This window comes from Rhinoderma darwinii, chromosome 1, assembly GCF_050947455.1.
Source record: "Rhinoderma darwinii isolate aRhiDar2 chromosome 1, aRhiDar2.hap1, whole genome shotgun sequence".
Lineage (NCBI taxonomy): Eukaryota > Metazoa > Chordata > Amphibia > Anura > Rhinodermatidae > Rhinoderma > Rhinoderma darwinii.
Window position 1 is genome coordinate 630,529,992 of NC_134687.1, and position 22,117 is coordinate 630,552,108.

The following is a 22,117-nucleotide window of genomic DNA, read 5'->3' on the forward strand; positions in this document are numbered from 1 at the left end:
GAACCCCGCCCCCATGTCAGGTGATCATCATCACCGCTCTACACAGCGCAGGAGTCCCGTCCCCTCACAGAGCTCCGCCTCTCGTGTCACGTGTTCATCATCACAGGTCCTTCATCCACCAGTTATACTCTGCACTGATAAGCTCCGCCCCTTATGACCCGGTCACACGCTGGTGACGTCATCACAGGTCATATTGCAGTGTAAGAGGTAGAGAGAAGTCGCTGGTCGGGTGTGTATGACTGATGGTCACTGCTGTTGTGTTCTCTCTGTTATCAGCCATGATGGCGGTGCCGGGGACATTACACAGGTGACATCTGCAGCATTGACGCTCCACAGCTCAGTGGTAATGGTGCTGGTGACAACATTTACAGGGGAGAAACCTGCTGCATGTGAATAAGGTTTTCACAGCACAAGTGACATGTAATGGGGAGAATCCAGTAGTTCATGAGGAGGCGGCGGAGCTGCACACAGAATGAGATATGTAATGGACTCTCCCGACCCCAGATCTGACATAGGAGAGACGCACGCTGGGTGTACGGTTACCCCGCGCCCAGCCGCTCTCCTGCACGCCTCTTATTACATTACATGGGTTATACCGGGAGCGACATTTATCAGCCATCCACAAGAGAAGTCACTGGGGTCAATCACTCGCGCTTCTTATCCGTCGTGCAGGTGTGAACAGGGCCTTAGTTACAGGGGGACATAACAATTACTATCAGCTAAATGAGAAGAGAGGGTCCTGATCACAATCTACTAGGACACAATATGAATAAGGGGCTTCTTATATTCCCACTACTGTAATAAATAAGAATGTTACACGTCTCTGAAGTTCCCGCATCTCTGAGATCGCGTCTAATATCTCATCGTTTATATTCACCGGTTGTGCCATAAATGTCTTATATATGGGGGTCCCACCTCTATGAGGAGAACGGGGGTCCCCCGGCCCACCTGGTGAGGTGATGACTGCATCCATGTGGAGAATGAATGGAGAGGTGTCCACACATGTACACGACTCTCTCCATTCACTTGTATAGGAGGTCCAGAAACAGCCGAGCACGGCCAGAGGTGGAGCCGCATCTATCAGACATTTCTGGCATATCCTGGGGAGAAGTTTCCGTGTTGGGAATACCCCTTTATTCCATGTGGTGACGGCTCTGAGAAGATGTTTCTCTCAATGATGAATAAGTGAGGTTCTGTATGTCACACATGATGTCCCCTGTATGATTTCCATCTTCTCCTTTCTTCATAAAGGCGTCTGCAGTACTAGATCCTCCAGTTCCTCCAGTTTTCTCATCTTCTCCTCCACAACGTTCCTTCTGAATGACCCACCAAGGATGGACAAGGACAGGAATGAGATGAGCAGAAGAATATTGAACTTCACCTTGGAGATCATCTACCTGTTGAGCGGAGAGGTAAACTTTTCTACATTATAGAACAAGTCACACATAGGGAAGGGACAATACATAATAGGAAGTATTAGGAAGAATCCAGTGTCCTGTATAACGGCGTCCAGACCTTCCAAGTGACGTCAAGAAGCTGAAGATCAGCCACCAATATGGTCAGTTATGTGTCATGTCACCAATGCAGCGATAGTAATGTTGTAGAGCAATGAGTGACAAGGAACCAGGAGGATGAGGATGACATCTATATAGAAACATAGAAGATGACGGCAGGAGGACAGCACATGGTCCACTATTTCTCTTTAGTTTTCTCTTAGGATAGATCTATGTTTCTCCCCGGCAGATTTACATTCACCTGCTGATTTTCCAACCACATCTGCTGGAAGTTTTCTCCGAGCATCTACTACTCTCAAATTTAAATATAAAGACTCAGCAGGTTAAATAACGGGTTAGGTGCCACTATCAAGTGTCTGAGCACCTCCACTATATATTTATGTCAAGGCAAACTTCATATATACTGGAAAAACTTGAAGACCAAGAAGCCAAAACGCCACAAGTATAATGAGAAAATACAAATTTTATTAGGACATACAACACAAAATTACATATGTTAAAATTCAAGGGGATCTAAAAAAGAAGAACCGTTGTTTGTTGTTTCACAGAATGGATCTAGGGTGTCCTGCGACAAATGGGTTCCTTGGCTCTGATGTGCATAGCAAAGACCAGAAAATAGTCAAATGTCTAAATGGTAGATTGTAGACATATAAACAACCTATCAGTGTTTCTACAGATGCATTTAAAGAGAAACATGGGGTACATCACATAAGTAGGTATTCATGAGTGCCCAGAATAAAAAAATTGCAAGACCAGTACTGCCAAGATAGGAATAGATGAAAGGAAAAAGGTCAGAGTCAGGCCAACAGGCCAAAAGAGGAGAGTATTAGATGTCCGAAGCATATGTAGATCCAAAAGGATCTACTGAAAGCACAAATAAATGTTGTAGCAGGCTTACCCATAAAGGTGAATGTATGGATGGCCCCACACTGCGGCCCGAAATGATGGCGCCCCCGACGCGCGTTTCGCCAAACTGGCTTCCTCAGGGGATAGTGTATACTACTCTCAGTATAATAATATTTTCTGACATTGCTTCCGATCACCCCCCCCCCCCCCACCAATGTCAGATTGTGCCCCTTGTTCTTGTGTTTAGTTTCTTCCCTCCTGTAACATATGTAAAGGTTTCCATCATGTCCCCCTTTTCCCGTCTTTCCTCCAGGATATTTAAATGACGTTCTTAAAGTCTCTCCTGAGAAGTTTTATTCTACAGACCTTCCACCGTTCATGTAGTCGTCTTTGGCCTCGTTCTATTTTCTCAATGTCTTTTTATGGATGAGGTCTCCAGTGTTGGTGGAAAAGTGTACGGTCTTAAGCACGGGTCTCAAGCACACGGCCCCTGGGGCTGTCATCTGCAGCCCGCAGGACACAGTGCCGCTAGTACAGACTCTGCTCCGGGACTCTGTAATTCCCTGACATCGCTATCCACATATGGACAGCGATGTCTGGGGCTTCCCCAGAGCCAGAGTCCCTAGTATAGGCTCTGCTCCGGGACTCTGTGGAATTCCCTGACATCGCTGTCCATATATGGACAGTGTGTCAGGGTCTTCCCCAGACCGGAGTCCCGGGCAGAGCGCTAGTATCGGCTCTGATCTGGGACTCTGTGGAATTCCCTGACATCGCTTTCCATATATGGACAGTGTGTCAGCGTCTACCCCAGAGCGGAGTCCCATGTAGAGCGCTAGTATAGGCTCTGCTCTGGGACTCTGTTGAATTCCCTGACATCGCTGTCCATATATGGACATTGTGTCAGGGTCTTCCCCAGGGCGGAGTCCCGGGCAGGTGCGCTAGTATAGGCTCTGCTCCGGGACTCTGTGGAATTCCCTGACATCACTGTCCATATATGGACAGTGTGTCAAGGTCTACCCCAGAGTGGAGTCCCAGGCAGAGCGCTAGTATCGGCTCTGCTCTGGGACTTAGTGGAATTCCCTGACATCGGTGTCTATGTATGGACACACGATCTCTGTGGCTTTCCCAAAGCCGTAGTCCCGGGCAGAGCGCTAGTATAGGCTCTTCACCGGGACTCTGTGGAATTCCCTGACATCGCTGTCCATATATGGACAGTGTTGTCAGGGTTTTCCCCACAGTGGAGACCTGGCAGAGCGCTAGTATCGGCTCTGCTCCGGGACTCTGTGGAATCTTCTGACATCGCTGTCCACATATGGACAGCGATGTCTGGGGCTTCCCCAGAGCTGGAGTCCCGGGCAGAGCGCTAGTATAGGCTCTGCTCTGGGGAAGCCTCTGACATCGCTGTCCATACATCGACAGTGATGTCAGAGGCTTCCCCAGAGCAGGAGTCCCAGTGATGTCAGGAGCACAGCTGGAGTCCCAGGAAGAGCCTACTAGCGCTCTGCCCGGGACTCCAGCTCTGGGGTTGCCCCTGACATCCATGTCCATATATGGATAGTGATGTCAGGAGCAGAGCTGGAATCCCAGTCAGAGTGCTAGAAGCGGCTATGCTCCGGGACTCCAGCTAAGGGCAAGCCCCTGACATCATTGTCCATATATGGACACTGATTGTAATGGCTTCCCCAGAGTTCCGGCGCAGAGCCTATACTAGTGCTCTGCTCCGGGACTCCAGCTCTGGGGTTACCCCTGATATCACATTCCGGTCCAGGAGGATCCCCTGACGTCACTGTGTATGGACAGTGACGTCAGGGGCTCCAATAGTAGAGTAATCCCCAGCCAAAGCGTCGGCAATGCTCTGGCTGGGGATTCCACTCCTAGAGGAAGCCCCAATGGAGCTATCTACTTGCGGTGTGTGTGGCAGCATCTACGGAGGACACTGTGGCAGCATCTATGGAGGGCACTGTGGCAGCATCTACGGAGAGCACTGTGGCAGCATCTACGGGGGGCACTGTGGCAGCATCTACGGGGGGCACTGGCAGCGTCTACGGAGTTCACTGTGGCAGCGTCTACGGAGTTCACTGTGGCGGCATCTACGGAGGGCACTGTGGCAGCACTACAGACGACTCTGGCAGCATCTACAGAGGGCACTGTGGCAGCATCTACAGAGTTCACTGTGGCAGCATCTACGGAGGGCACTGTGGCAGCATCTACGGAGTTCACTGGCAGCATCTACGGAGTTCACTGTGGCAGCATCTACGGAGTTCACTGTGGCAGCATCTACGGAGGGCACTGTGGCAGCATCTACGGAGGGCACTGTGGCAGCATCTACGGAGGGCACTGTGGCAGCAACTGCGGAGGGCACTGTGGCAGCAGCTACAGAGGGCACTGTGGCAGCATCTGCAGAGGGCACTGTGGCAGCAGCTACAGAGGGCACTGTGGCAGCAGCTACAGAGGGCACTGTGGCAGCAGCTACAGAGGGCACTGTGGCAGCAGTAGTATTAGTATTATAGTTATATAGTGTTATATTAGATCAAATAACTAATTGATTAACAATAATTTTGTATTGTATCAAATTTGAAAGTAATGCGGCCCGTCAACTTCCCATTTTTTCTATATGTGGCCCACTTACCCGGCCGAGTTTGAGAAACCTGGTCTTAAGCATAAAACTTACCTCGTTCGTTACATACGAGAACACAGACCGTGCGTTTATGCTGTTGCAACTAGGAGGTTTGTCACAAATTATTGGAAAAATGTCCCCTCCTACAGGATATATCCCGCCTACAGACACTGAGCTATTCAGTCTATCCACAAACATTTAACCCTTTCAGGACCAAGCTCATTTTGGCCTTCAGGACCAGCCCCAGTTTTTCAAATCTAACGTGTCATTTTATGTGGTAATAACTTTGGAATGCTTTTGCCTAGCCAAGCGATTCTAAGATTGTTTTCTCGTGACATATTGTACTTTATGTTAGTGAAAAAATTTGGTCAATAAATTAATTGCTTATTTGTGAAAAACACCAAAATTTTAAGAAAATGTGCAAAAATTATGATTTTTCTAATTTTAAATGTATCTGCTTGTAAAACAGATAGTTATACCACACAAAATAGTTACTATTCCATATGTCTACTTTATATTTGCATCGTTTTTTGAACATTATTTTATTTTTCTAGGACATCACAAGACTTAGAACTTTAGCAGCAATTTCTCACATTTTCAAGAAAATTTCAAAAGGCTATTTTTTCAGGGACCAGTTCAGTTCTGAAGTGGCTTTGAGGGCCTTATATATTAGAAAGTACCCATAAATCACCCCATTTTGAAAATTGCACCCCTCAAGGTATTCAAAACCACATTCAGAAAGTATTTTAACCCTTTAGGCGTTTCACAGGAATTAAGGCAAAGTAGAGGTGAAATTTACAAATTTCATTTTTTTTGCCGAAATTCATTTGTAATAAATAAAAATCTGTAACACAGAAGGTTTTACCAGAGAAACGCAACTCAATATTTATTGCCGAGATTCTGAAGATTTTAGAAATATCCTACATGCGGCCCTAGTGTCCTAATGGACTGAAGCATCGGCCTCCGAAGCAAAGGAGCACCCAGTGGATTTTGGGGCCTCCTTTTTTTAGGACTATATTTTAGGCACCATGTCAGGTTTGAGGAGGTCTTGTGGTACCTAAACAGTCGAAACTCCCCAAAAGTGACCCAATTTTGTAAACAACACCCCTCAAGGCATTTTTCTAGGGGTATAGTTAACATTTTGACCCCACAGTTTTTTTGCAGAATTTAGTGGAATTAGTCTGTGAAGATGAAAATCACCTATTTTTCTGTGGAAACATAGAATTTTTTCATTTTTACAAGGAATAAAGGAGAAAAAGCACCCCAACATTTGTAAAGCAATTTTTCCAGATTACGGCAATACCCCATATGTGGTCATAAACTGATGTTTGGACCCACAGCAGGGCTCAGGAGGGAAGGAGCGCCTTTTGGATTTTGGAGCGCAGATTTTGCTGGATTGGTTTTCAGTGCCATGTCGGGTTTGCAACGCCCCGGAGGGACCAAAACAGTGGAAACCCCCCAAAAGTGACCCTATTTTGGAAACTACACCCCTCAAGGAATTTTTCTAGGGGTATAGTGAGCATTTTGACCCCACAGGATCTTTTTTAGAGCTAAGGTGACCAAAAAACAACGATTTTGGCGCTTTCAATTCTTTATTTCTTACAGCGTTCACCGTGCGCAATAAATTAAGTTTTACTTTATTCTGCCGGTCGGTACGATTACACCGATACCATATGTGTATAGTTTTTTTTAAGTTTTGCAGCGTTTGCACAATAAAATGATGTTTCTATAAAATAATTTATTTTCTGAGACACGCTATTCTGAGGCGTAACTTTTTTATTTTTTCGTTAAAAAAGCTGTGGGAGGTCTTATTTTTTGCGGGACGGGTTGTAGTTTTTATTGGTACTATTTTGGGGTAAATGCGACTTTTTGATCACTTTTTATTCTATATCTTGGGAGGGGTGGTGACCAAAAAATAGCGATGCTGACATAATTTTCCGTTTACTTTGTTTGCGGCGTTCGCCGTGCGGAAAAATGAACATTATAGTTTCATAGTTTGGGTCGTTACGAACACGGTGATACCAAATATGTGTACTTTTTTTTTTAACGGTTTTCATTTTTTCCCTATAATAAATGACTTATAGGAAAACAAAAACTTATTTTTACACTTTTATAAAACATTTTTATTAACTTTTTTTTACTTTTTACACTTTCTTTTTTTGTTGACGTTTCTTTTACTTTATACACTTTCTTTATTTGACCTGCAGCTTTGATCGCTGCTAGAATACATTACACTACCTAGGTAGTGTAATGTATTCCAACTGTCAGTGTGACGTCACAGTCACTCTGACAGTTAGTCTACGAGGATCAGCAAAGGCTGATCCTCATAGGCTGACATACATGGCAGACCCGGGCGCCGTTGTCTGGCCCCCGGGTGCCATCACAAGCATCAGCAGCCCCCACGATTGCATGGGGGCTGCTGATGTGCTACAAACCCCCTACATGCGGAGATCGCAATCGAGCCCCGCATGTAACCGGTTATTTGCAAAAAATCAGCGGCGATGAGCCGCTGATCGGCAACACTGGAGTGTTAGCTGTCGGGGACAGCTGATCTCCAAGTTCCCGATGCACACTTTTTTGCCGACAGTGTGCATCGGGAACGACAGTGATTTCCTGTCACTCTGACAGGAAGCCTTTCAGGACCAGCCGAAGGTTGGTTCTGATGGGCTTCCGTCCATGGCAGACACGGAAGCCATTATTTGGCTTCCGTTTGCCATACTAACTATCGGCAAACCCCACGATTTCGGACCGGGGTCTGTCGATATACGTTAGAAACCCCCAAAATTCGGTGATTGCAACCGATCGCCGAATTTAAGGGGTTAATTCGCCGAAATCAGCGGCAAAGGACCGCTGTTCGGCAAGAGTGGAGTGACAGCTGTCGGCGACAGCTGACCTCCCGGTTCCCGGTTCACACTGTCGCCGACTGTGCACCGGGAAAAACTCAGTAACTGTACGTCGTCGTGCAGGAAGTAACTGTAAAGGATCTGCCAGGCACAGCTTCGGGGTTAACGCCCATAGATAATCAGTCTGCACCTGCTTCTATGTCTGTGAGACTGACTCCATCTTTCACCACTCAGGGTGGCAGGCTTAGGAGTGGGAGAACCTATCACAGCCTGGCCAGACGGAGCTAGCTCCCGCCCTCTGTCTATTTATACCTGCCTTTCCTGTTCCTCCTTTGCTTGTGATTCTTCTCGTTTGGTTTCCTGGCCCTGCTGCAGCTTCTTGTACCATTGTCCTTGCTTCATATTGACCCCGGCTTGCTGACTACTCTCCTGCTCTGCGTTTGGTACCTCGTACACTCCTGGTTTGACTCGGCTTGTTTACTACTCTTCTGCTCTGCGTTTGGCACCTCGTACTCTCCTGGTTTGACTCGGCTTGTTCACTTCTCTTGTTGCTCACGGTGTTGCCGTGGGCAACTGCCCCTTTCTCCCCCTAGCTCTGTGTACCCTTGTCTGTTTGTCGTGCACTTATTGAGCGTAGGGACCGTCGCCCAGTTGTACCCCGTCGCCTAAGGCGGGTCAATGCAAGTAGGCAGGGACTGAGTGGTGGGTAAATTAGGGCTCACTTGTCTGTCTCCCCACCCCCGTCATTACATAATCACAAGCCCATACCTAGTCTTCCCTGGTCCCTGACACCACTATGGACCCCCTTGAGACCCTGGCTCAGCAAATGCAGGGTCTCTCCCTACAGGTCCAGCAACCAGGCTGATGCTACCCCCTCACCTCACCTCACCTCTTGAACCCCACCTCAAGTTGCCCGACCGGTTCTAAGGGGACCGGAAGACTTTTCTCTCCTTTCGGGAGAGTTGTAGGCTCTATTTTCGCTGAAAGCCCCACTCCTCAGGTTCTGAGAGCCAGCGGGTGGGTATAATTATGTCCCGGCTCCAGGAAGGGCCCCAACAATGGGCCTTCTCCTTGGCTTCTGACGCCCCTGAACTTTCCTCCGTTGATCTTTTCTTTTCTGCTCTCGGACTCATCTATGACGAGACTGACAAGACTGCTTTTGCCGAGAGTCAGCTGGTGACCTTATGTCAGGGTAAGAGACCTGTTGAGGAGTATTGCTCTGACTTTAGGAAGTGGTGCGTAGCTTCTCGGTGGAATGACCCTGCCTTAAGGTGCCAGTTTAGGTTGGGTCTCTCGAACGCCCTGAAAGATCTGCTAGTTAGTTATCCCTCTTCTGACTCCCTAGACGAGGTTATGGCTTTAGCGGTACGACTTGACCGACGTCTCAGGGAACGACGACTTGAACGTCTTGATGTTTTCTCCTCTGACTCCCCCATGATGCCTCCCGAGGTTCCGTTGCTTCGTTCCTCCCCGGAAGACTCGGAGGTACCTATGCAACTCGGGGCCTCCGTGTCTCCCCAACAACGTAGATATTTCCGCAGGAAGAATTGTCTCTGCTTCTACTGTGGGGATGACAAGCATCAAGTGAACAACTGTCCTAAGCGTAAGAATGCAGCCGGAGAACTTCCACGCCTAAGTGATCATCGGGGAGGTATTTCCCGTAAATATGAAACGTAATAAAATCTTGCTTCCCTTTCAGGTCTCTTTTGGTGGTAGGTCTGCTACCGGCAGTGCCTTCGTGGATTCAGGGTCTTCTGCTAATATCATGTCTGTGGAATTTGCTATGTCTCTAGCTATGCCTTTGATTGATTTGCCTAAACCTGTCCCGGTAGTGGGTATCGACTCCACTCCTCTTGATAATGGTTATTTTACACAGCATACCCCTGTTTTTGAACTCCTTGTTGGCTCCATGCATTTGGAGCAGTGCTCTGTACTGTTAATGCAGGGATTATCGTCCGATTTGGTTTTAGGCCTTCCCTGGTTGCAGTTGCATAATCCCACATTTGACTGGAATTCTGGGGACCTTACCAAGTGGGGTAATGAATGCTTGACGTCATGTTTTTCTGTTAATTCTATTTCTCCCCCTGAGGTGGTGAACACGCTACCTGAGTTTGTTCAGGACTTCGCCAATGTTTTCTCTAAGGAGGCCTCCGAAGTGTTACCTCCTCATAGAGAATATGATTGCGCAATCAATTTGGTACCAGGAGCTAAGCTCCCTAAGGGTAGGATATTTAATCTCTCTTGTCCCGAACGTGAAGCCATGAGAGAGTATATCCAGGAATGCCTGGCCAAGGGTTACATTCGTCCCTCTACTTCTCCGGTAGGTGCTGGCTTCTTCTTCGTAGGGAAGAAGGATGGTGGTCTTAGGCCATGCATTGACTACCGAAGCTTGAATAAGGTCACTGTAAGGAACCAGTATCCCCTTCCTCTGATTCCTGATCTCTTTAATCAGGTTCAGGGGGCCCAATGGTTCTCTAAGTTTGATCTACGGGGGGCGTATAACCTTATCCGCATCAAAGAGGGGGATGAGTGGAAGACTGCGTTTAACACGCCCGAAGGTCATTTCAAATACCTCGTCATGCCCTTTGGGTTGTGTAATGCTCCCGCGGTCTTCCAGAATTTCATAAATGAGATTTTAAGAGACTACCTGGGGTTATTTCTTGTAGTGTACCTTGATGACATACTTGTGTTTTCCAAGGACTGGTCCTCCCACATTGAGCATGTCAGGAAGGTGCTCCAGGTCCTTCGAGAAAACAAACTGTTTGCAAAGACCGAAAAATGTGTGTTTGGGGTGCAGCAGATACCATTTTTGGGACAAATCCTCACTCCTCATGAATTCCGCATGGACCCCACCAAGGTCCAGGTTGTGGCGGAATGGGTCCCACCTGCCTCCCTGAAGGCGTTACAGTGCTTCCTGGGGTTCGCTAATTATTACAGGAGGTTTATTGCTAACTTCTCGGTCATCGCTAAGCCTCTTACGGATCTCACTCGCAAAGGTGCTGATTTCCTCCACTGGCCTCCTGAGGCTGTCCAGGCTTTTGAGGTCCTTAAGAAGTGCTTTATCTCGGCCCCGGTGCTGGTTCAGCCCAACCAAATGGAGCCATTTATGGTGGAGGTTGACGCGTCCGAGGTGGGAGTGGGGGCTGTCTTGTCCCAGGGTACCAGGTCCCTCACCCATCTCCGTCCCTGTGCCTACTTCTCCAGGAAGTTTTCACCCACTGAGAGTAACTATGATATTGGCAACCGCGAACTCTTAGCCATTAAATGGGCATTTGAAGAGTAGCGCCACTTCCTGGAGGGGGCTAGGCAACAGGTAACGGTCCTTACCGACCACAAGAATCTGGTTTTCCTAGAATCTGCCCGGAGGCTAAACCCGAGACAAGCTCGTTGGGCGTTATTTTTTATCAGATTCAACTTTGTGGTTACCTATAGGGCTGGGTCTAAAAATGTTAAGGCTGATGCACTGTCACGTAGCTTCATGGCCAGCCCTCCTTTGGAGGAAGATCCTGCTTGTATTTTGCCTCCAGGTATAATCATTTCCGCTATTGATTCTGATTTAGTCTCTGAAATTGCGGCTGATCAAGGTTCAGCTCCCGGGAGCCTTCCTGAGAACAAGCTGTTTGTTCCCCTGCAATTCCGGCTAAGGGTACTTAGGGAAAATCATGACTCTGCACTATCTGGCCATCCAGGCATCCTGGGTACCAAGCACCTCATTGCCAGAAACTATTAGTGGCCTGGGTTGCCTAAAGATGTTAAGGCCTACATCGCCTCTTGTGAGGTTTGTGCTAGGTCCAAGACTCCCAGGTCCCGACCAGCGGGCTTACTATGTTCTTTGCCCATTCCCCAGAGACCTTGGACCCATATCTCCATGGATTTTATCACCGATTTGCCTCCATCTCAAGGCAAGTCGGTGGTGTGGGTTGTAGTAGACCGCTTCAGTAAGATGTGCCACTTTGTGCCCCTCAAAAAACTACCCAATGCTAAGACGTTAGCTACCTTGTTTGTCAAACACATCCTGCGTCTCCATGGGCTCCCTGTCAATATTGTTTCTGATAGAGAGGTACAGTATGTTTCATTGTTTTGGAGAGCCTTCTGTAAAAAGTTGGAGATTGATCTGTCCTTCTCCTCTGCCTTCCATCCTGAAACTAATGGCCAAACTGAGAGGACTAATCAGTCTAGAACAATATTTAAGGTGTTTTATCTCTGACTGTCAATATGATTGGGTCTCATTCATTCACCTCGCCGAATTTTCCCTTAATAACCGGGTCAGCAACTCGTCAGGGGTCTCCCCCTTTTTCTGTAATTTTGGGTTTAATCCACGGTTCTCTTCCGTTTCACCTGGTAGTTCCAACAATCCCGAGGTAGAGGTCGTTCATCGAGAACTGTGCACAGTCTGGGCTCAGGTTCAGAAGAACCTAGAGGCGTCCCAGAGCATACAAAAAACTCAGGCAGATAGAAAACGTTCTGCTAACCCCTTGTTTATTGTCGGGGATCTGGTGTGGCTATCGTCTAAAAATTTGCGCCTTAAGGTCCCGTCCAAGAAGTTTGCTTCCCGGTTTATAGGGCCGTACAAGGTCATTGAAGTCCTCAATCCTGTCTCCTTCCGACTGTAGTTGCCCCCATCTTTTCGAGTACACGACATGTTCCATGCCTCCCTCCTTAAACGCTGCTCCCCGTCCTTGGCTCCCTCGAGGAAACCTCCGGTCCCTGTTCTCACCCCTGAGGGGGCAGAATTCGAGGTGGCCAAGATTGTGGACAGCAGGATGGTCCAAGGCTCCCTCCAGTACCTGGTCCATTGGAGAGGATACGGGCCTGAAGAGAGGACTTGGGTACCCGCTCGGGATGTTCACGCTGGGATATTGGTCAGGAGGTTTCACCTTTGTTTCCCCAGTAAACCAGGTCCACTTAGAAAGGGTCTGGTAGCCCCTCATAAAAGGGGGGGGTACTGTAAAGTATCTGCCAGGCACAGCTTCGGGGTTAACGCCCATAGATAATCCGTCTGCACCTGCTTCTATGTCTGTGAGACTGACTTCATCTTCCACCACTCAGGGTGGCAGGCTTAGGAATGGGAGAACCTATCACAGCCTGGCCAGACGGAGCTAGCTCCCGCCCTCTGTCTATTTATACCTGCCTTTCCTGTTCCTCCTTTGCTTGTGATTCTTCTCGTTTGGTTTCCTGGCCCTGCTGCAGCTTCTTCTACCATTGATCTTGCTTCATATTGACCCCGGCTTGCTGACTACTCTCCTGCTCTGCGTTTGGTACCTCGTACACTCCTGGTTTGACTCGGCTTGTTTACTACTCTTCTGCTCTGCGTTTGGCACCTCGTACTCTTCTGGTTTGACTCGGCTTGTTCACTTCTTTTGTTGCTCACGGTGTTGCTGTGGGCAACTGCCCCTTTCTCCCCCTAGCTCTGTGTACCCTTGTCTGTTTGTCGTGCACTTATTGAGCGTAGGGACCGTCGCCCAGTTGTACCCCGTCGCCTAGGGCGGGTCGATGCAAGTAGGCAGGGACTGAGTGGTGGGTAGGTTAGGGCTCACTTGTCTGTCTCCCCATCCCCGTCATTACAGTAACCTCCCGCGACGACGTACAGTTACTTCCTCGTGCGGGTAGGGGTTAATAACCATAAATGTATTTCTACCGTGACTATCCTAATTGCAATAACTACTGCTAGACCGTTTGAAAAGATTCTGGCCTTTTTTATGAAGAAATCTCACTTAAAGTGTAGCTAAACTGTTAATAAACTTCTGACATGTCATAGTGACATGTCAAGTCTTGATTGGTGGGGGTCCGAGCACTGAGATCCCCACCAATCGGAGGACGGACTCAATAGAAAGTCTATGAGCCCGTACGCCGATTTTTAAACGTTTAGCTACACTTTAATAATTCCTGATGACCATTTCGTGTTTCAACTTTATCCAAATTTTCTTAAGGTTGTCACAAATTTTTACAGCAACCAGGGTATCATACTTCCTTCTTTCTGTGCGAACCCAAAGACAAAGAAATAGAGAATTCCACTGTTTGGATGTAAAAAGGGTAGTCCAGAAGTATCTAGAAATGTGGTGTGTTTGTGTATATTCATATTTCCCCCTTCTTTTGGCTATTATTTTGTTCCTCTGATATTAAGTAAATTAACATACTTAATAAAACGACGACGTAGCTTCTTTCCTGTGCAGTAATTTAAAAACACTAATGAGAAGCTGAGGTTTGGAGCCTTTAAATTTCACACTGCATATCCCTACACAGCTCAATGGCTAGCCTCCAGTGTGCCATAATGGTGAACCGAAACCGAATTACCAGTGAGAGTAATTCTAATATTTCTACGCTTATGTTACACCCCCCCCCCCTCCCTTAAATTAATGTTAACTCATAATTTACTCACAGAATCCATAAAGCAAAGAAGAACTACTCGGCTTCACTAAGGGATCAGGTCATAGCTGCCAATAAAAGACTATGGGGAGGAGGGTGCAGAGAGAAATGTACACAGACGCTCCTGCTGGCTCTAGTAAGAGTTTTACTTCCGCACTGTAGTGCTGGATTCACAGCTACACTTCTACTTACTGCTGTATAATGTCCTCCATTTGGCTGCTGCCTCTAGTAAGTGTTATGTCTCACTTATTACTGCTGTGTAATTTCTATGCTCCTGCTAATTCTGAGTATGTGTGAGAGATAGGGGAGGAAGATCTCTGTGTGCTGTGTAAAGAAGACTGTTAACATCTAGTCTCCTTCTGCTTCCCACTCTCCATAGACTTCTGTGGGCAGCTGCATCCTGATCTCTCAGTGAAGCTGAGTGAACATTTAACGAAATGGGGAGGGTGTTGAGTATAAGTAGAGAAAGAGGCATTTTTCTGTAATAAGAAACTTTGGAATATATCTTATCTTTGCTGTTAGTATTAAGTAAAGTTGTTTTATAATTCTAGGTACACTTTAAATAACTTCTATTGTATAGCCTGGAGGAAAGGGGAACACATTAAACTGTGACTATAGGAAGGGCATCTACTACATCTGCAAGAAAGAAGGTTGTACACCCCCAGGGTTCTTTACTGTAAGAGCAGTCACACTATGGAACCTTGTTCTTAGGAAGTTGTCATTGTAAATTTACTAAAAGAGTTCAAAAGTGGTGTGGATGCCTTTCTTTAGCGTAATAATATTACAAGTTATTTGTACTAGATTTCTGGAGATGGGTTGTTGATCCTTTTTACCATAAATGTTTCTCTCCATACACAGGATTGCACAATAGTGAGGAAGACATCGGGTGACTGTGCGACTCCCATTATCCATCTCCATGAGTCAGGAGGATGGAGCAGTAGTCAGAGCTCCATCACAGAGCCTCCACCTCACTTCCGGATACATGAGAAGAACAATAAGAAGAAGATCTTAGAACTGATCTACAAGATGACTGAGCTGCTGACTGGAGAGGTGACACTGCTGGGAATGCTGGGAAATTATACAGTAACAGCACTGGAGGTGTCTGGGTGATGACTGTATCATTGTGTGTGTCAGGTTCCTATAAGATGTCAGGATGTCGCTGTCTATTTCTCCATGGAGGAGTGGGAGTATCTAGAAGGACACAAGGATCTGTACGAGGAGGTCATGATGGAAAATTACCGTCCACTTACATCACAAGGTAAGAAAATATTGATAGATACATGTTGGCCATTACTGCGGGCACAGGCTGGCACAGTTGGGCGTGCTGAAGCCTCGACACCGTCATGTGCAGTACATATACACGAGTGTGCAATGACATGAAATGTAGGCGCTCTACAGTTTAGGAAATTTTCACATCACCTCAGTGCCCTATGTTTGCCGAATATGACCTACAAATTCAAAGTGACGTTTTGACATCCCTCGGGCTGGTATAGTAGACTACGCCATTCTATGCAGAGGTACCCCTCAAAAAAAAGCATGCTGCGCCATATCTATTTTTTTAACATGTGATCTTATGGGCAACATATGCCCCTATATGACTATATTGTATACATCAGGCTGGTATAGTAGACCATATAACATGTGACTGTACAGTGGTATACATGAGACTGGTATAGTAGATATATAATATATGACTACAGTGGTATACATCAGGCTGGCATAGTAGATATATAATATATGACTATACAGTGGTATAAATCAGGCTGGTATATATAATATGACTATACAGTGGTATAAATTTAAGTTGGTTTAGTAGATGTATAATATGACTATACAGTGGTATACATCAGGCTTGTATAGTAGACCATATACTATATGACTATACAGTGACCTGTTTCCACTGAATTTCAGCCCTGCCACAAAATGACCTGCTAACATAATTTCAGTGATCTTCTCATTAGCTCAGGAGACAGTGTTAACGAGGACAAGGCAGTTGATATCATTCTGTCTTGCTGATTATTATTATTTCAGTTACTTATATAGCGCCAACATATTATGCAGCGCTGTACAGAGGTCCTCTTTTACTGTCCCCATTGGGGCCCACAATCTAAATTCCCTATTGGTATGTTTTTGGGGTGTGGGAGGAAACCCACGCAAACACGGGGAGAACATACAAACTCCATGCAGATGTTGTCCTTGGTTGGATTTTAACCCAGGACACCAGCGCTGCAAGGCAATAGTGCTAATCACTGAGCTGATAGAATTATAAGAGAAGACTGGTTGCTTTACATGGGGGATGGGGCTTGAAATCATTGTCTTCTTCTGTTAACCATGGCTACCTCCAAGGAAACACATGCAGTCATCATTGCTTTACATCAAAAGTGCTTTACAGGCAAGGACATTGCTGCTTGTAAGATGGCCCTTAATCAACCATTTATCAGATCATCAAGAACTTCAAGGAGAGAAGTTCAATTGCTGTGAAGAAGGCTACAGGGCGCCCAAGAAAATGTAGCAAGTTTTAGCACCGTCTCCTAAAGAGGATTTAGCTACGGGGTCAGTTCAACACCAGTGCAGAGCTTGCTCAGGAATGGCAGCAGGCAGGTGTCAGTGCACCTGCACGCACAGTGAGTCAAAAGCTTTTGGAGGCTGGCCTGGTGTCAAGAAGGGCAGTAAAGAAGCCACTTCTCTCCAAGAAAAACATCAAGGACAGACTGACATTCTGCAGGAAGTATAGGGATTTGACTGTTTGGGACATCTGGAAGAATGATTGTCTGGAGAAGAGTAGGTGAGCACTACCATGAGTCCTGTGTCATGCCAACAGTAAAGCATCCTGAGACTATTCATGTGTGGGGTTGCTTTTCATCCAAGGGAGTGGGCTCACTCACAATTTTGCCTAGGAACACTTCCATGAATAAAGAATGGCATCTAAACATTCTCCAAGAGCAACTTCTCCCAAAGATCCAGGAGCAATTTGGTGATGGACAATGCTTTTTCCAGCATGATGGATCACCATGTCACAAGGCAAAAGTGATAACTTAGTGGATCGGGGTAAAAAACATTGAAATTATGTGTCCATGGCCAGGAAACTCCCCAGATCTCAATACCATTGAGAACCTGTGGCCAATCCTCAAAAAGCGGGTGAACAAAAAAAAAACACAGAAATTGTGATAAACGCCAAGCACTGATTGGGCAAGAATGGGTTGCCATCAGTCAGGATTGGGTCCAGAAGCGAATATCCAGCATACCAGGGCCAATTGCAGAAGTCTTTAAAAATAAAGGTCAACGCTGTAAATACTTTGCATAAACTTTATGTATTTGTCAATAAAAGTTTAAAAAAAATCTATGAAATGGTTATAATTATACATCAGTATACCATAGAAACATCTGACTAACAGATCTAAAAACATTGAAGTAGCAAACTTTGTGAAAACCAAAATTTGTGTCAGTCTCAAAGCTTTTGGCCAGGACTGTAAAACGTGGTTCATCAGACCAGGCCGCCTCTTACTTCTGCTCTATAGTTCAGTTTTGATGCTCACCTGTTCATTGTAGGTGCTTTCGGCGGTGGAAAGAGGTCAGCATAGGCACCCTGACTGGTCTGCAGCTACGCAGCCGCATATACAGTAAGCTGCAATTCTCTGTGTGTTCTGACACCTTTCTATGACAGCCAGCAGGTAGTTTAGCAGCAATTTGTGCTACAGTAGCTCTTCTGTGGGATCGTATCAGACTGGTTAGCCTTAGTACATTACGCGCATCAATGACTCGCCCTCCAATTACCCCGTTGTTTTTCCTTGGACCACTGATGATAGATTCAAACCACTACAGACCGGAAACACCCACAAGACCTGCCGTTTTGTAGATACTCTGACCCAGACATCTAGCCATCACAATTTGGCCCTTACCATTTTACAGTTGCCTATGTTTCGAACACATCAACTTAAAGAACTGACTGTTCATTTGCTGCCTAATATCCCCCCCCTTGTCAGGCGTCATTGTCACGAGATCATCAATGTTCTTCACTTCACCTGTCAGCGGTTCAATGTTAACGCTGATCGGTGCATGTATTGAGGAGGACAGTGTGAGTTATCTCTCTCATGGTGTTGTCATGGTCTCCCTGACATCCGATTACCAGTAAATGTTATTTTATATCTTATAATGTTTGTTTATTTTTTTCAATTCGCCATGACAGCACTTGGGGGTATATAACCGCAGAGCTTTCTCCAATAACACAGGGGTTTCCCATTCTTTGTAGAGAGGAAAGGGAGTAATTGTTTTCGTTTTAAGACCGGTATTTTGTCTGAATTTAGAATTCCCTAATAAGCAGGGGGGGTTAAGGGCATGCCAGGGCAATGCACTGGTACTTTTTTTGGTTGGCAGAGCACTCTAAGCCCTTATGCACACGACAGGGTTTCTCGGTTCAAAAAACGGTCGTCACACGGCAGCAGTAGGAACATAGACCCCTAATGGGGCTATTCACACGACCAATTTTTTGACGGCCCGGGAAACCCGGCCGTAAAAAAGATGGGTCATTCCCTATTTTCGGCCGTTCTCCCGACCGCCCGGCTCCAATGGGGCAAGGTAATACACGGCCATCACTTGAATGTGCTCCAAGTAACGGCCGTGTCTTCCGTCGCTCGCTCTCCCTCCTTCTCCTCCTCACAGTGCGAAATGCATGTGAGGAGGAGGGTTGTTTTTTTGCTCCCTGTAGAAGCGGAATTCCCAATCCCCGGCCACAGCTTCAGCAACGCTGTGGCCAGGGATTGGGGATTCCGCTCCAGCAGAAGTCCCTGACTTCACTGTGTTCATATATGGACACAGTGACGTCAGGGACTTCTGAAGCGGAATCCCCGGCGATGTGGCCGGGGATTCCGCTCCAGTAGAAGTCCCTGCCTTCACTGTCCATATATGGACACAGTGACGTCAGGGACTTCTGAAGCGGAATCCCCACCGCTGTGGCCGGGGATTCCGATCAAGGAGAAGTCCCCTACAGTAAAGTAGGGGGGTGCCATCTTTTGGGGTGACTATGTACAAGGGGTCTGTGTAGCATGGCCTACAGGGGGGCAGTGTGGCATTACCTACAGGGGGCTGTGTGACCCTCGGACCCTGTCGTGTGAATAAGGCCTTAAAAGAGGACATCTGTGTCCTACCACTTTCATCTGGATCCACATACTTGAGGTGCAAATGCAGTTGTATAATATGGTGGAGCAGTGAGTCATCAGCCATTCACTCTTGAAGGCCACACTAGGCCTGCGGCTTACTAGTCTCTGGAACCTTGGCACAGGTGGTGAGGAGCACAACATTGTAATTGACTCTGATTAATAAAGAATTGCAGGTGTAGAGAGATGTCTGATATATAGACATATATACAGTAGTCATGTATTCAGTCACTGTGTGTTTCCTACAGATGGATCCAGTAGAAGAAACACACCAGAGAGATGTCCCAGTCCTCTGTATTCCCAGGACTGTCGAAAGGAAGATCACAATGTCCCAGGGAATCATCAGGTAGATGGTGCTAAAGTCTCATTAAAATAGAACCATGAAGTAATTAACCCAAAGTTTATTTTATATATTTTTTTCTTGTTTATTTAGGGTGAAAATCTCATTGCTATTAAGGTTGAGGTTAAAGAAGAAGCAGAAGAGGAGACTGATTTAATGGCTGATCAGCAGTGTAAGGAGGGGGAGACTTTTATTGTTTGTAAAAGATAAGCTGGTTTTGATGGTCACCTAGATACTACTCCCATCATCTCATCATCACATGTAAACAATCTATTCATTCAATGTGTGTTTCCTATAGATGGATCCAGTAGGAAAATTCCACCAGAGAGATGTCCTAGTCCTCTGTATTCCCAGGACTGTCCAGAGGAAAATCACAATGTTCCAGAGAATCATCGGGTAGATTTTGCTGAAGTATCATCAAAATATAACTATAAAGTAATTAACTCCAAGTTCATTTTGGAAAAATTGTTTCTTGTCTGTTTAGGGTGAAAATCTGATGGATATTAAAATTGAGGTTAAAGATGAAGCAGAAGCGGAGATGAATTTATTGACCGGCCCTCTGTATTCCCAGCACTGTCCTGAGGAAAATCACAATGTCCCAGAGAATCATCAGGTAGATGAAGCTGAGCCCTATACCAGATCTATATAGGGGGGTGTGGAGATTTTTGGTCCTGCGGTCATAGATGTGGTCATAAATTTTGGTGGTTTCTTATGTCGATCTGTTAGATTCTTCGCACTCTCTCTTGTATTGTACTGAATTGTTACATATGTGAAATCAGGGGGAAGATCTGACTAATATTAAAGCAGAGGATGAAGTAAAAGAGCGGGTGAGGGGCGATCAACCATGTAAGAGTGAAGTGGAGGAGGAAATTCCAGGAGGTGTTACCACAGGTAAGTAATAATGGATTTAAAAAGTGAATTGGGAGGTTTGTTACGGTGAGGTTCCTCCTTAGTTCTACATTACAGTAACACTTCAGGCAATGTGTTATACATAGTGCAGGACCTGAGGGAGCTGTGACTGCACATAGAAGTTCTCTACAAGGTGTTCTATGAATCCGGTCATGCACTAGGCTTCGCATCAGTTTTTGGGGGCACCAGCTGCGAATGACATCTGCACTAGTGTCCGAGATCTGAGAAAACTCAATTTATTAATCTTAATCGTAATCACCTCCATCAATACTGGTACGGAGCTCACTGTGACACTTCCACTCTTAACACTGTTTCACACAGGGCATTTTTTGTGGCCGTTTTCCTTGCGCTGCGTCGAGATATTACATGAAAGTCTATATTGAGGTATAAAATGCACTAGAAACAATGTTGTCTTTTTTAATTTGTGGCTTTTTTATGGCCTTTTGGTGCGGTTTTTGTTTTTTGATCCAGGGCATTTTGTTCAAAGCGCACCATGCTTCTCTATAGAATTTGAAAAACGCCAGAAAAAGAGATACAAATGTATGATTTTAAAAGAAAAAAAAAACCTCAAAAACATTTTTAAAACGCGCATGAAATTCATTGCGCTTTTTTACAAGCCAAGATATCACACACAGCAGATTTGTTGTAGAAATTTATTCATCTGTATGAGGCTTGAAGAAATTCATGTACAGAAACAATCATTGAAATTATTCTCAGTTGCAGAAGTTTCTGTAACAAATCTGCCGCTTGTGAATTTACTATAAATTCCAATAAGTAAGTGTATGTCATTTTGGAGGAACTATATACCACCAATAATTTACATTGGAGGAAAGGGTTAAGCATCATCTTGTTAATTTATTTGGTTCTACCATTACAAATCCCCTAATAATAACAACTGAGAAGAAATCCTCATTATAGTTCTATATTTAATATGAGGCTGGGATAAAAATTAAGGAGAGATTGGAAAATACACAAGGTCCCCATGACAACTCTGCACACAAGTCACAAGGAGACAAGTTGTCTTCAGGATATTTCCGTAGTACAACCTTAGGCTGCAATATCATGCAATCAGATCTCCACTATAATCTACCGTACGCTTAAGTGATTATTTTTTTTTTTTTATATTTGGGGTACTCCAATCATCTAGATCCATGATTATTAGGAAACATGTATTTCACATTTATTTTTTGTGCATACAAAGACGTTTAGGTGATGATCACCTGCACTTTATTAGGTCCACCTTTTTAGTACTTTCCTCTTAGAACAGCCTGAAGTCTTAGTGGACTGGATACAACAAGGTCCTGGAACAGATTCTTATTGATAACGTCGCTCTGTTTATTCCACTACATCATAAAGATGTTGTATAAAATTGAGATCTGGCGACTGTGCAGCCATTAGGATATACAGACCTCATTGTCATGTCCGTGAATTCATACTGAGATGTGTGCTTTGTCTCATGACACATTATCTTGTTAAATGTAGACTGTGGTCAATATTAGATTATCAATAATATTAAGTCGTATTAAAGT

General features: G+C 45.6%; 1 protein-coding gene across 1 annotated transcript in view; it reads left to right on the forward strand.

The window, feature by feature from the left end:
• Window positions 1-211: 211 nt before the first annotated feature.
• Window positions 212-22,117, forward strand: part of LOC142656714 (uncharacterized) — a 34,002-nt gene continuing 12,096 nt past the window's right edge. Inside the window, exons 1-9 of the mRNA XM_075831659.1 lie at window positions 212-229; window positions 1,252-1,412; window positions 15,045-15,236; window positions 15,321-15,444; window positions 19,588-19,685; window positions 19,773-19,851; window positions 19,978-20,075; window positions 20,164-20,292; window positions 20,459-20,570. Of these exons, the coding sequence (XP_075687774.1) occupies window positions 1,335-1,412; window positions 15,045-15,236; window positions 15,321-15,444; window positions 19,588-19,685; window positions 19,773-19,851; window positions 19,978-20,075; window positions 20,164-20,292; window positions 20,459-20,570 (910 nt within the window). The 5' untranslated portion in view covers window positions 212-229; window positions 1,252-1,334. The remainder of the gene's footprint in view (window positions 230-1,251; window positions 1,413-15,044; window positions 15,237-15,320; window positions 15,445-19,587; window positions 19,686-19,772; window positions 19,852-19,977; window positions 20,076-20,163; window positions 20,293-20,458; window positions 20,571-22,117) is intronic.